Below are 16,022 nucleotides of genomic sequence, written 5' to 3' on the forward strand. Positions count from 1 at the left end.
CAAGGATCCATATTCTTTATTCTTTATGTATATACTGTTGGCTTACAAGAACAATGCTCCTTCTTTGGTTCCTACCTCATCCAAATTGGATAAAGGTTTTGTTTCTTATTAAGGTATGAACTTGTCTCAGGATATGATCAATTCAAGATCAAGGAGGATGATCCAAGTCATGCACAAACATAGATGATCCTTGTCTGTTCCGCAAGCAATACTCTGGTCGACTTGACCCTTATATCAAGTCGTTTGTATTAACTTGCTATATCAAATCCATGTAAGAAATACTCAGGTCATCTTGAATCATTATGTCAAGATGCTTGTATTCTCTTCCAACATTTTAAAGCTCAATGATGAAAATAGAGCACTACGGATCGTCATTTCATCTCATCTGATTATATATTGCATTCCGTTGCATATCACCCATCCATTCACTCATTCGTATGTATGATTTATATGCAAACATGAACAAGGTTAATATGAACAATTATGTGAAAATTAAGCTGGTCTTGGATACAATCATGACTGAGTACTCTGATACATCATCAATGCATCACGCAAAGTCTCAAAAACCTTGCATTCCTCATGGTCATATCATCATTACATTTAGTTGCATTTTGCATTAAGTACATTCATGTCATTTTTAATTAAATTGCATATAGTTCATTTAGTTTATTAAACATTAATCTTCATTAAATCATTTGCATCATTGCATAATCATGATGATTAGATTCATTCATGGGATCAAATTATCCTTGATTGTATTAAACCATTTAATATGCATTCATCTAGTGTTAGATATCAATTATCAGTTTATCATGGTTAATTATCCTTTATCATTTATCATTGCATTCACCTATCTATTCATTAAAAGGTGCATTCATTCATCCATTATTAAGTATCTTATTATGCTCATTTTAGGATTCATTTTACATTCCATTCATTATCCTTTTTTTTAATTGCATTAAGGTGTAGTTATTAAAACCATAAGTTGTAGTATCATCACATTATCATTTTTACTTAATCATATTAAGGCATTTAGAATCATAAAACCCATTTGTTTCCAAAACATTGGTTCATACCATTTTATATATCCATTATACATATGCATTCATTTAGACATCATCATATAAACATTTGTACTTTACATTTTGTTTATCCATATTACATTCATCTAAAAATATCTAGATGCATAAACATACATAACATCATTCATTCAAACATTGCATTAACATCATTGCTTATCATTATCTCATCCTTATACCAAAATAGGAAACACCAAAATCCTGTTCATAACTCATCATGAGCATACATCATCATCATGGCATTACATACATAAATCATCACATCAAAACAAAACATACACACATGTATAAACCTGCATTCATATGTCAATATCCAACATCATAAATCATCATAAAAGCATGCATATAGGAATCATCTCATAAATGCATACATATATGCGTATCCATCTAAGTAATAAACTCATACAAACACCATCCTGCATAGCATCCATACATCACAATATGCATATAAATCAAAAAATGGGATCTCCTCATATATATCATCTCATGTATCAGAGTACAATGAAGTCTAAAAAATCGACTACCAAGAGCCATCCAAGATACAATCCAAAAATAAATACATATATGCAAAAATGCTCTCTTAGATGCCACTCTGACCGGATGTTGTACCACCATCGCCACCTGCTCCCCCACTGGTCCCTACACCATCTGATCTATCTCTCCGTGGAGGCCCCATCAATCCCCCACTAGCTCCTGCACCCCCTGATCTGTCTCTCCGTAGAGGACCCATCACTCCCCCACTACTCTGCATCCTCTGCGACTGCTCTGACCTGGTCTATTGCATCTATGTATAGCTCAGTGCTCGCAGACTAGCTGGCACCACCTGCTCATATAGTCCCCGCCAATACTCTATCTCAGCCTGTGCCCGTCCAAACTGTCTCATCACCTCCCCAGTAGGTCCCTATGCTCCTACTCCAACCCGGACTCTCTCCTGTAGCTCCACTAATCTCTCCACTGCACTATCCCTCTCCTGCAGCACTACAGTCAACTCCGCCTCTCATGCAAATAGCTGCACATCCCTAGCTGCAACCTCCGCCTCCAGTCGACCCGTGTCTCAGATGCCTCAAGTCGAGACTGCAAAATTATATTAGTCGCTCTCGCACATCTCCACCTGATCCCTCTCCTGTCTCCATAGCTACCTCACCGGTATATCCCTCTCCAGTGGCTCTCTCCCCTCTATCCATCGGTATCTCCCTCTCCTTCCCTCTCCCATCCAATCTAACTCCTCCCTGCATCAACAGTCCCTGCGATATTCGCAGTGGCAATCTGCCTCTCCCTCTCCACTGAATCCGACTCCCCAACCCACCACCTCCTCCACTACCTCCCCCACCACCTCCACCACTACCTCCCCCACCACCTCCTCCTCCTCCACCTCCTCCACCACCTCCTCCTCCATCTCCACCATCTCCTCTCCCTCCTCCCCCTACTATCGGTCCTCGACCTCCTGCCCTTCTCCGTCTCCGTCCCCTCTCATCCTCAAAATTGGGCACCGACTCTGCTGGATCAGATATCCGTAGAATCGGATGAGCCACCAGGTACTGCGTGTACTCATTTGATACCCCTGCATCCACGACCCTCGGTCGTATATCCCAAGGTCTCGCCTGCAGCATCCAAAACTTTGCCAGTGCCTGGTCATATGGAAGCATTGGCTCCCATGCATATCTCTCTCGTATCACCCGAGCATACTCCCCTGAACCACTAGGCAATCTCTGCTGCCATCCAAACTGCCTCATCACTCTACCTGGCACCTGTCTCTCTACATGGTATGAGGTCCTCCCAATGAGGAATCGGGTCATAAACACTTATGGCAGTGCCTCCGCATCATCATCCCAGGGCTCGAACTCCAAGTAAGGTCTCCATATAACTACATCAAGATCATCTAATGCCCGCTGCCACCACTCTAACTTCCCCAGGTGGGGCTGACTCATCATACTGCTATACATGAACATATACGGCTGATCCACTGCGCGAAATCTGAGACTCACTGGTTGAGTCACTGGTAGGTGCTCCCACGCCCAAATATGTAGCAGTGTCACTCCCACTGCTAAGGAGCCCCTCCCACGGTATACCACCTCATGCAGCTCCAGATACAGGTGCGTCAGCACGCACGGTCCCCAGGCAAAACAGGTCCCCTTTGTAATCATCTACTCTATCACCTGTCCCCATCCAATGGCCAGACCATGAGAGCGCTTATCAGGACACAATAGTCCTCCCACAAAGCTGGACACAACTGCTGGTAATGGCTCGTATAAAGTCACAATATCCTCCCAAGCAATGGAGCCATCATCAATGAAAACATCCTCATCAAAGAATCTCTGTACTGCTAGAGTCCCCCAAGATCTATCATATGTCACCAGCTCCCCCCGAATTGGAATACGCAGGATGCGACACATCCTCCAGGGTCACTGTCATCTCCCCCTGTGCAGGTGAAAAGTGCACGTCTCGCTGTGTCAACGCTATGCTAACGCAGTAATCAATCCATGATTCATCCAAATCACGGGCATGTGCATCACACCATATAATCCAGTCGCGGCAATGCAATCGATCTCGACCTCTGTTAGCCGACCCCGCAACCCCTGTGTCGCCAGATGTCTCTCGCGTAACTGCAACACGCGTAGATCCTCCTACACACAGGCATCAATCAATCAATTATCAGTTGTTTTGTTTTCAAACTTTCTTAAGGTTTAAACCTAGACTATCAACAAATACTTTGATCAAGTATCTTCGGGTCTCAACAGGTATACAATCATGGCACACCTAGACTTTAACATGCATTTATCCTAATGACCTAAGTCCCATCAGGATGCTATGGTTCAAAACAACTCCCACTTCGCCTCTCTATCCATCCATCTTTGACATCAGAAGATTTTCACACAAACTGGGGCATCCATTATTTTGCAAACAAAAGCACTACTCTCTACAATAGTGCTAAACCCCTAACAAAAGCGCTTAATAAGCTATCCAACAATGCTAAAACTATAAAATCGCTACAACAACTATACAATAGCGTTGATCAACGACAAAAGTGCTTAATTAACCACTCAACAGCGCTCCTCCATCAATAGCGTCTAAACAAGCCTACAATAGTGCTAAAAGTTTCAAAAGCGCTCAAGCAACACCTCAATTGCGCCATTGCGGCACAATAACGCTAGTTAATTGGACAATAGCGCCAAAATGTCGTTTCAGCGCTATTGTTCCGACTCAACTTCGACTCAGCAAAAAGCGTATCAAAAATGCATAAAAATTAAAATTTCAAATTTGCGTACCGCTGGTCCGTAGTCGTCCGGCCACTGGAACCGACGAACTCGCTCGAATCGGTGCTCTACAACTGGTACTGGCATCCTGACTGCTGCTCGCTCCTCTCAAAAGTCAATCTCAGAGCTCTGGTTTCACACTGGTCGCGGTAACAAATGATCTTGTTTTCACCCCTTTCTCCCCATATAAACCCTTCGCTGTCCCCGTAACTTTTCCCTCGCTTACCGCCGTGGTCCCTGTAAACTTCCCGAGCCTCCCATTTCTCCATTTTACCCCCGATTTCTTCTATTTTTTCACCCGCGTTGCTAACTTCTCTTCTACCACCCTACCAATTTTCATTCTTTTTCGAGAGATCGCCCGATTTTTTGAAAATTTTCGGTCCATCTCTCGAGGGGGCATACCACCCATTCTCTTCTACCACCCTACCAATTTTCATTCTTTTTCGAGAGATCGCCCGATTTTTTGAAAATTTTCGGTCCATCTCTCGAGGGGGCATACCACCCATTAAATCAATATTTTATGGGACATTTCTTCACACCTATTTTTCTTTCTTTGAAACAATGCGATAAACCGCACCATCTGAAACAGGGGCAAATGTAGTCACATAAATCTGTCCATTTTAATTAAATGAATATTTCATATTTATTTGATTAAAAATCCACTAGCCATCAGTTAATTAAATTAATATTTAATTAATTCATCTTCAAACATTCTCCTATTAATTAAATAAATTATTCAATTTATTTTAATTAATTCATTAAACCAAATTCAAATCAATTAAATGAATAAATCTATTTATTTAATTAAATCCCCCTTTTCCTCTTTTAAATAAATTAAATAAAACATTTATTTAAATCATTTATCCCCCCCACTTGCATTTTTCTACAAATGCAACTTGCGCACATTTATTGAAATAAATGAATTTTTATTTTAATAAAATCCTATTTTCCCTCACCCACCAAACCCACTTGCATTTCTAAACCCCCTTCTAGATTTTTCTAACCCCTTCCTAAGTAGCCTAAACCATCCCCTAATTATTGTCACATTCCTAAGCAATTTGGAGTCACTTCTCAAAGACTTCAAAGTCTTTGAAAAACATTTAATGCTTTGTGTGTTTAACAATTTAACCTCCAAAGTCTTCCAAAACCACTAATGGCTCTTACATGACCATTAATGGCTCTTATATAACCATTTATGGTTATTTCAACTTGCACTCATGTGTCTCCTCAAACATTTATTGCTTTGACCATGGTTATCCCTTTTACCTTTGCACAAGAGTTTATCCATTGGATAAAAGCTTTATTCTTTGAATAAAGAGTTTATTCATTCAACTAACTTCAACCTTAACTCCCAAAGTCATTTCAAGCATTTAATGCTTATTCCCTCTCCTCTCAACCTATCCCACATTGACACTTGTCATCTTAGGATTGGGTTGAAAGCCCTCACATGGATCTCAAATCATTCAATCCTGACCCTTGTTGAGATTACTCAATCTCAACCATCCATTGCTCCATGTTACCTATAAATAGAGCTCATTTCTTCATAATCAAGATCTTAAAAACTTGTATGCATTTAAGCTATAGGCATTTTGAGAGAGCATTTTAACATAATCAACTAATAATATTGTCATTTTGGTTAAAATAAATCATTTTAGCATCAATAGCATAGTATTAGCTTTTCATTCACATTTAGAGCAAATACTTCAATCTCAAACCTCCATAAGCATCCATAGTGCAAAAAAGCTGCTGAGAGCTACACTATTTTGGAACTTGGAGAGGAGAGGAACAAGGGAGAAGAAACCAAGAGCATGTTAGGAGGCATTTGGAGATGCCTCATCATATTTACCTTCTTAGTTAGATATTTTATCATGCTTTTGATATCTCTTTTGATATGTTTGTGTAGGAAAGTATTTTGTTTGTGATTTCTGACACTAATGGTTTGGCTTTTCTTCTTGTTTATGTCTTGATATTATTGACTAACCTTCCCTTTTTGCAGAGCATCACATAGCATGAACCTAAATCAAATTGCCAAATGATTACATCCACTAGAAATCTCGCCAAGATCAACCGCAACACGCTACACCACCAGAAATACTGCATAACACACAAATCATCACCGGTTCATAGAAATCATCAAACACTCATGCAAAGATCAATGCAGATCACCAAAACAAATAGTACACAACTAGTAAACACCAGAAAACATGCTATAATCATCCGGAATAGTTGCACCAACACCTCTTTTCAAATCTTCATCGGTCAACGTCTCAAAACTCAAGAACACAACCAATCAACAACTGTCATGAAGAAAGATAACTTGCAGAGCACCAAATCACGAACCGTCTGAAATGAAGATACAAAAGATCATCCTAAACAATAATCCAAAGTCTCATCACAAGATCTGAACACATCGAAGGAAATACCAGACTCTGCAAAACAATGATCAGGAAAACCAAACTATAAAACACTGGATCAAAAACTCTTCCCAAACTCACCGGAATAACTCACAGGAATATGTTGACTTCAATGATAATAACATATCCTAGCAACAACAATGATCAACCAAATCCAACAATCTCCCCAATAATCCAACAAGTATACGTTACTCCCTAAATCGCACTTAGGGGAGGGGGCATTAGTGTAGAATATATTTTACTTATTATTTAATAAGTAATTATCCCATGTATTTTGACACACGACTTTAAGCCACTTTAGGTAGGTAATGTGGTGACTTGGAGAGTTGGTAAAACTCATCCAAAACACAATTTGCCCCACTTTTTTGCCATTTGGTGGAACTTATTTACCACCACTCATCAAAGTGTTAGGATCGACTTCTGGGTTTGACCCAATCACTCTACCTATATGTACACATATTGTCTATTATAGAATTACTCCATATTTGATAGTAGCAATACACTTAGTAGAACCTAGTTCTTAAATTAAATATTTGTATATAAAAAATGCTAGACTATATCATTTTAGACAACATCAAGGATAGATAAATTATACAAAAAAGAGTGGACAAAATTTAAAGATGCTTCTATATCTTAGAAATATATTTAAAATAACTTTTTAATCACTAAAACACATTTATATTGTTATAATATGTCACTGATGTATATATAAAATTGAGTTGTTGTCATCGGGCAACTCCCTTTGGTAAAAATTTGATTTTTTATTTTTTCTCACAATTCTTTTCCTCCAAATTGTTATTGTAGAAAAATATGCAAGAGTTTTTCCTCGAGGTCCTACAAATGTTTTTTAATTGTTGCGAGGATAATAAATAAAAAATGACAAGCCATAAATATTCTATGTTGCTGCATGTTGCACTTCATATGTCTCATTGTGAATAGCTAGTAGCATTTTCTCAATACTTCATCTTCCTTCGTTTGTGTAATGTTAAAGGTCTGATTAGTTTTTCCCATTGTAGACCCATGACAATAACCGAAGTTGGTTATAAAAACCTTATTTTACTAAGAGCTACGTATGTATTTGTTTGTAGTCAACTTGACATACATATTCCTTCCCATAATATCTATAATTGTCATAATTTCTTTTTTTACCAAAATGACGGTATCATGTACAAGACCTCCTTAAAAAAGTTTAGGCCTTTTGTGGCTTTAATAACTTCTTCAATCAATAAAATGACAATGTTGAACAATTTTCTAATGTATTTTGTTAAATTAAATTCTAGGTATTCACATTGTCTCCCGATAATTAAAAATTAGTGAGCCATTTTCTTTATCAGAACTTCTAAAACTTATCTATCGATTTCACCATTATAAAGAACTACTCCATAATATTCTTCATGATTTCATTTTCAATACAACATATCATGTGTGATCATCACCTTAGATGTAATGTCTCAGAATAAAACAATAATAGAGATCTAATTCTTAACCTTACACAAAACTCATTATTATTATTTTTATTACTATTTGAAATAACAACATCATCAACCCTAGCATTTAATCAGATCTTAGACAACTAAGATTAAAATTACTATTAATGCATAAATAATATCATCGCATTTCTAGCATAAAAAGAATCTCGATGTTCTTATTATAATGAACAACAAATAATAATGCATATCTTGATCTCTTTTTTATTTTTTATAATAATAATAATTTTATAATTATTATTATATTGCAGTCAAATAACTTGACAATATTGTTATTGTTAACTACAATAAAATGGTAAATTGAGTCAAGACAATGTGACAAATGTTCAAAATTCCCAGTGTTTTTTAATAAGTTTCAGTTGGACCAAGCAACTAGCAAGAACACTGTTGCCCTGAAGAATTCATGGCTGCCTCGAATCTTTATTCTCTTTCTCTGCCTTCACATTTATTTCATGCAAACAACAACACACATAGCAAGGCATTTCACAGGTATTTCTCAAACCCAATCTACTTTTCTAATGTCGTTTTCCAAGTCGACATCAGTTGCTAATACCCTTATCACGCATTTTTATACTGCCTGTCGACCCCAACAGAAGAACAATGATAATAATAAAAAAATCACCAAATGTGTTGCAATGCACGTTATTGAATCACTGGCAATGAGTTCAGTTTGGTTGTAATCAAAATATAAAAAACCGTAGAGTCCTGATCACAGTAAAAATATCAAGAACCCCAAAATCCTTATTGTAGTCAAAATATCAAACATTGTAAAATTTTGATTATAGTCAAAATGTCAAAAACCCTAAACCCTAGCTTCATTCTTACACGACTTACGGACTTTTGCAAAGTCGATACATTCGTTTGGGATTCTCTTTTGTTCTTAGTTAGGGTGGGCCTCGTTCTTAACTTTCTAAACACCGGCAATGCATCGACGTACCACATGAGCAGTACAACATCGCCTTTAGCGTTGTGCAGGGTAAGCTATGATCACATTACTAAGATTTGTGAACATTTACATCTTAATCTCAGACCTCACCGTTATGGACTGTCTTACTGAGGTGGGTACAACATTTTGTGAGAACAAAAGTATCTTATAAATTATGATTTGTACTTTCCAGCATCTTCATTCATTGTTTTTAGTAGCTATACTTTTCAAATAAATCATATTGGAAGATTATTTGGTTGACCTGATTCAGTTCTGGCTTTATATAACATTTTAGGGTTTTTTCGACATAAATCAGTGAAGTTTGATGTGTCTTGAAAGTGTGGCTAGAATTTGTACCTGTTGTTTGGATTCATTCCCTTTCAAAAAAATCAGAAAATAAATAAAATACCAAAGAGGTAATGACACTATAGAACTCAAAACATTTTATGTTACAATTACAAATACTTTCTGATATCATGCTCAAAATTTGCATGGAGAGAGAGAGAGAGAGAGAGAGAGAGAGAGAGAGAGAGAGAGAGAGAGAGAGAGAGAGAGAGTATCACTGAGGTGACTAACAACTTGCCATGAAGTATTAAGCTTTCCCATGCCACTCTAGTGGAGTAGCCTGACCCATCACAGAGGATCTAGCAATATGTGGCCAACATGCATGATGAAATTCAATCTCTTACGTGGATATCTGACAAGCTAGCATGCCTATATGCTCATGCTTCCTATTGTAATTCAACCCAAGCCCATACTAGCATAAAACAATATCCTTTGAAACCACATATCTGGATACAAGGCCCATACTAGCATTAGTTTCAATAATATAATTTCAAGGCAATAACATTTATACATAATGATAATATCCATTGAAATCACGTGTATCATCACTTACCAATTTCCCATCGGCTGGTTGCAGTAAATTGGGACAATGTTTAAATGAGCATACTTTCATGTTACTAGGCCAAATTTTAAAATTCAATGTGTTCCAGAAAGGTGAAAGAGTGAAGAACAAAACGTAGAAAAAGTCTTTTGAGAATCTCAACCGTTGAAGAGCAATTTTGTCTTCAATATAGCTCACTAGATTACTCAAAACAGCAGTATAATAATAATCTTAACTTAATAAAATACCTTCTTAAAGATGTTTTAATTGCATTATTTTTAGGATATACAACACCTATTACTCTCCTAAACGAATAAATCTAACCTAAGTCTTTAGGACTTCCTAACATTCTCAACATTTTAAGACCTGCTTGATATGCTGAATGATCTTAACACCTTTATCATCAAATTGTTTCTATTTTCCACAACATAAACTATATTGTGCTATAATGTTATTACTATCACATAAATTTGTTCATGCAATACACAAATAATCAACTTGAGAGAGCATTGTAGAAGTGCCACAAAGTCCCAATATTCTTGGAGACTCGAGCTAATTTTGGTTGAGATGTAATATGCAGCCCTGTTTGTGCTTTGATTTTTTGTTTTTTGGAATGTCTTTTGATTGTTTTTTGCAATGTTTTGTAATGACAAATATAGTGCATATAAATAGGAAATATCGCAACAACTTTTCAATTCAAAAAATAGACAATACATAGAAATTACAAGCCGAAAATTCCAGATTTTATTTCTGATCTGGGTTCTACAAAAATAAGAGCAACCTAATTCCAAAATATTCATAACATATCTATTTCCAACATACCCAGAAAATGCAGCAAAGAAATAGACTGAATTGGCAAACTGACACTAGAAAACTTGAAGGCCAAGCTTCACTGTCTACTCCGAAGGCCACGTTGAGGATAGGAAAGGAGTTGCAGACCCAAAATGCCCACAAACAGCAAAACACGGCTCCTCAAAACCCTAGACGCCCAATAATGCAAGAGGGTCCTCCCCTGTCTGCAATTTCAACACACAAAACACTAACAAATGCAGTGACTCTCTGCTACTTAGATTGTAACAAGAACATAATCAAATCTGCATATACAATTTGGGCCTTCTATTGGCCTCTCTCAATTCACAGACAAACAACTGCAACCAAAACGAAAACAATTTCATTCACACATTAAATGTATTCAAATCTGCACTTTTTACTTTTAATTGTATTCTTCTTCTTTTTCCACAATGTATTAACTTCTACAAACTGATTTCAAAAGCTCTTATACTATTCTTAACGCACTCTTCCATGTCACTGTCAATCAATTACCTCCTTTCCTTACCTCCAATGCTTAATCACCACTCTTCAACACCCTTTCTTATCTCTTCTCAGCAGCTATCACACATTGTTTTCAACCGCAGTGTTCCTCCTTGTTTCCTCTTCTTATCTACGCACACTCTTGTGCAGATCTCTGCCCACTACTTATCTTTATGCCTCTGTGCTCCACCACTCTTATTAAGCTTTACTCATATTTTATTCTCTGTATAGGCATTTTTATCTCCTCTGTTCTTATGCGTTCTGTCCTTTCTTTTCTTTCGCTGCAAATAACAATGTAATGCACTCCTTATTTGCCTGCGCCCCACAGTCACCTTGCGCACTAGTTTTCAAACTAATTTCTGCTCTGGTATTCTTTTACAACAGTCTCCCCTGTCTCCCCTGCCATGGCGCGTTGTCTCTCAAGGCACTTTTCCTCTTCACACACGATGTATTTTCCTCTGCTCAAACCATGCTTTCATAATACCCACCTTGGAGGAATTTCTCCTCGTATGTGCTGCACTTCTCTCTTTCTTTAATGTGGCACTTTCTATTCACCTCTACAGAGCCACTGTTTTCCACTATGCAAATTGCTCGTCATAAGTTCCTGATAATGCTACACTTCCAATTTTTTATGCATTCACTTTTGGACTCTCTTCAATCTCTTACGCCTTTGTCTAAAGGATGAGAAAGCTTATTTCTTTTGGCTTAGCTCTGTCTAGTAATCCTTGCATTATTCATGTTGATACTGCTGCACCCTTTCATTTTATCTTTCCTTCCTCTCAACACAGACCCTTCAATTTGCTCTCTGTCTTTCAATTTTCTGCTTTTGCAATTCTTACACCTTCTCACACCTGGCATCATTTATCATTTTCTTTGCAATGCCTTTTTCTCATTCTTTTGTTATATTTTCCCCCAATCTTCACTCGGTGTGGCTTTTAGAAAGATTTTGCCTTTTCATTTTCTTAAAGCCGTTGAGAACCAGAACAGTGTGTAGGAAAGTTCCCTTTAGAGACTTCCACTTGTCATTCAGTTAAAGATGAAAATATATGAGCAATGGAAAGTTGATGCAAGATTTTGAAGCTTCTACCTGGATGCAATGAAATGTTTTTTAGCAGAAATTGTGATCTTCCTTTTATAATTGTGTATGAAATAGAGAGATTACAGAAATAGTCAATTTGAAAATATGGCCACAAAACGTTCTCCTGCATGTTTTACTTAGAATAGCTCATTTATGTATGGTTTTTAATTTATCATTTGGCATTCAATCTAGTCAGCTTAGCTATGCATTTATTTACGAGTTCCATTCCTTTTTAACTGCTCTGATATTTTAAACAGACCCAGAAGAACTGTTGATCAGTAATGATTCATAAGTTATTTCTGATGACATGGTATGAGTTGAGTATTTAGATTATGCTTTCTTGTAGATATTGGGCATTATATTATTGAAGTAGATATTCATCTTTTACCTCATTTATGAGGAGAGGACGTGCCCTATACTTGCAGCTGAAGGTGGATTTTGGTATGTTGTTTAAACTAGAAAAAATGTATGTGCTTATCTTAAGCTCTTGATACAAACTGAATGACACATGATAATTTTCTTACAAAATTGATTTTAGTGGTTTTCCTTTGGAAATATTGGGTAAGGTTATAAGGCACCTTTGATGTGATTTTAGTAAACTAAGATTCATTTTAAAGATCGGGAACATAGGTCAGTACTGGTCAAGCAACAAACTTGCTATTTCTCTGCTGGAGCTATGGTGCACCTTTAATGTGGTGAGCAGTAAGTATGGACTACCTTCTTAAAGTAGAAGAGCAGGGTTGAAGGTTCCCTGTAGTACTTACATGACAAACTTGTCATCTCTTTGATAGAGTTATAGACTTTCTTATTGTAGTAGTGTATTTAAACTGTGGTCATGTTCTTTCCAGTGCTCCTCCATAGTAATTGCTGTACAACTCTTTGGTGCTCAATTTTTTATCAGTAGGTTTGGAGGACCTTTGGATTAGAAGCCATGCTTTAGGTTGCAATTCAGTTCTGAAACTCTCTGTGGGGCTCTGTAACCATTGAGCCAAGCAAACTTATTAGAATGTACAAATGCCCAGGGATCTATGCTCATTTGGATTTGCATTTGGGTCTTTTGTGTGGCGAAACACCATTGCAACCATTTTACCACAACATGGGGGATCAATGAAGTAGACTTTCTTGCATTCAATTACTTTGCTTCATAAGATCAGTGGTATGGTAGCTGCCTTCTTTTTGTTACAATATAAATTTCTTAATGATGTTTAAATTTCGAAGTAATTGGGCCCTCATATTGTAGTATTATTTATATATTTTTATGTTGTGGGACTTTTCTCATGCTAAAAAAAGCTTAGAGATGCTTGCGTGCATTGTGAATCCTCAAGGTTATTAAAGTAAATTGTAAATACCACTCATCAAAAATAGTCATTATAGTAATGATTTGAATATGAAAATAATGCCTGTGGTGAAAAAGACCACACAAAAGAATTAGAAAACATGATGTAAATAGTTATTCTCAGTATAACAAACGTTGATTGTTATTGCATAATGACATGAGTTCTTATTTTAAAGGAATTTAAGGAGAATTCCATATGCTCAACTGGCCATAATTTGTCAGTAAGTCCATATTTTGTTAATGTTCAATTTGTATTTGTGTTTCATCTGTAAAGCTGTAACGTTAGTATAAGACTTTAAGTTGATTTATTCTTTTCTGTAGCTTATTTGTCGATAGATAATTATGCATTTGAGTGGCCAGATGACTATTGGCATGGATGGATGTCATGTAGTCAGGTAATTTTGTCCTGTTCAGAGTGGACTTGAATCCTTTATACTCGTTATGGGGATTCTTAGGAGACATTCGAGCTGGTTGAACATATTAATTTGTGACAGTTTTTGTGCTGGCTAAGAAAGTTACTTTTAATGAAGATGTAGAGAACATTATTTAAACACGTATTCATAAAAAAATGAATTGTTCTAACATAGTGGTTTGTTTGGCAGTCCCCTTTTTATGCCAGGGAAGTCATCCTCCCTTTTCAAAAGAAATAGATTGATCAGGTGCATTGCTGCTGAACCTGTGGAGAAGACTGGTATATTTTCATGTCCCATAAACCCAATGGTTCATCAGCAGTCATTCTATTTTCCTTTTATATGTTTGCTACTTAATGAATAAGGCATGGCCCTTTCTTTAAGACTGTATTTTCTCTCTAGAGTTGATTTCAACTATGGTACAAAATGAAATTTTGACAGCCAATTAAGTGAGTAGACAGGCAGCAGTATAGAGTTTAACTCTTAATGGTTTTATTAATCAGGAGGTCATACCCATGAATCGACAAAGTTTGTCCTAACATCTTCTAACTTCCTCAGATCTGGTTAGGCTTTGTCGTATGGAACTAAGTTATGGAAATATCATATGGGTGCCTGTTTCATTATTTCCATTCTGGAAACAGAAATTTAAATACCCTAGAAACATTTCAGAATCATCTGACAATGCTGGTGCAGTCCAGACATATCATAGAAATGTACATGGTGTTGTATATGTTTTTGTATAGACATGTCTCTACCTTTTCATAGCTGGGGTGTAATCCAGACATTTCCCTTCTGTGGTTGCTTATTTATTGAGAAATGTTTGGCCAAGAAATTGTTAGTTTCATTTTTTAAAGTGTGTGGGGCGTACCACACTGTGGTTCCCTTTTCTTTTTGTTCTATGTCAATCTTGTGGATGCCAATTTTATTTGTATAGTCACAAGTTTTGTTTTTTTAAAGATTTTATTATGGTATGATTTGTTATAAACTTAGGAATCATCAAAAAGAACACAAAATGATTACTGATTGTTTGCAGTTTATACGACAAAGGTACCACGCAATGCCAATATTGCTAAATTGCAAGCAGGATATCTCTTTCCAGAGGTGAGGCCATCAATATCTTATGAATATGACAAGTTTAATGCTTTCTTCTTCTGATACCCCAAGCAATTGGACTGAGTGCTTTGAGAATCAAAGTTATATTAATTGGTCGTTTGTCACTGAAGACGAGTGATAAATAATGATAAATTTGCATATTTAAACATAGGTAAGATACATTTTAATTGCAAAATCTTGATGCAGATTGCTTGTGCTAGGTATTTTTTTCTGAGAATTTAGAAATTGTTCTACTTTTGGACTGCTAAGATCCTCTTTTGTCTTGTCTGTGATAGGAAAAAGGGAAACATAATATCTTGGATTTGTCAATATTATATTTTATAGCTGAATGAAACCCTATTTAGTTTTGAATGAAATTTCTGGTTGCAATGATCTAAATACCTGCACTCAATAACAAAACACCATGACATATTGAAGCCTAACATGCTTTAATAAGAAATCATAAAGGACCACTTTGGAGGAAGGCTATCACCAACACATCCAAAGGTGCATTCCTTGACTGTAATTACCATTAAGGCATCAGTAATCTGGGATTCCAATCAACTTGTCTTTTTCATCTTGTCTCAATTATCAATCAATGACAAATTGACACACAAAGTAATAATGCTTCCTTTAAGTTGGAACAAGGAGGCTCAATGCTGAAGCCTGTACCATTTTGGAAAAGGTGACTTAACATCAGGTCTTTGACCATCGTACAGAAAGAGGTTCATTAAAAGCTAGTCTATCTCT

The 16,022-nt window shown here is 36.6% G+C and overlaps 1 protein-coding gene across 1 annotated transcript in view; it reads left to right on the forward strand.

The window, feature by feature from the left end:
- Positions 1 to 8,518: 8,518 nt before the first annotated feature.
- Positions 8,519 to 16,022, forward strand: part of LOC131079883 (probable LL-diaminopimelate aminotransferase, chloroplastic) — a 237,792-nt gene continuing 230,288 nt past the window's right edge. Inside the window, exons 1-3 of the mRNA XM_058017925.2 lie at positions 8,519 to 8,723; positions 14,373 to 14,461; positions 15,214 to 15,281. Coding sequence (XP_057873908.1) covers positions 8,638 to 8,723; positions 14,373 to 14,461; positions 15,214 to 15,281 — 243 coding nt within the window. The 5' untranslated portion in view covers positions 8,519 to 8,637. The remainder of the gene's footprint in view (positions 8,724 to 14,372; positions 14,462 to 15,213; positions 15,282 to 16,022) is intronic.

This window comes from Cryptomeria japonica, chromosome 10 (assembly GCF_030272615.1).
Source record: "Cryptomeria japonica chromosome 10, Sugi_1.0, whole genome shotgun sequence".
In the NCBI taxonomy this organism is placed as follows: Eukaryota; Viridiplantae; Streptophyta; class Pinopsida; order Cupressales; family Cupressaceae; genus Cryptomeria; species Cryptomeria japonica.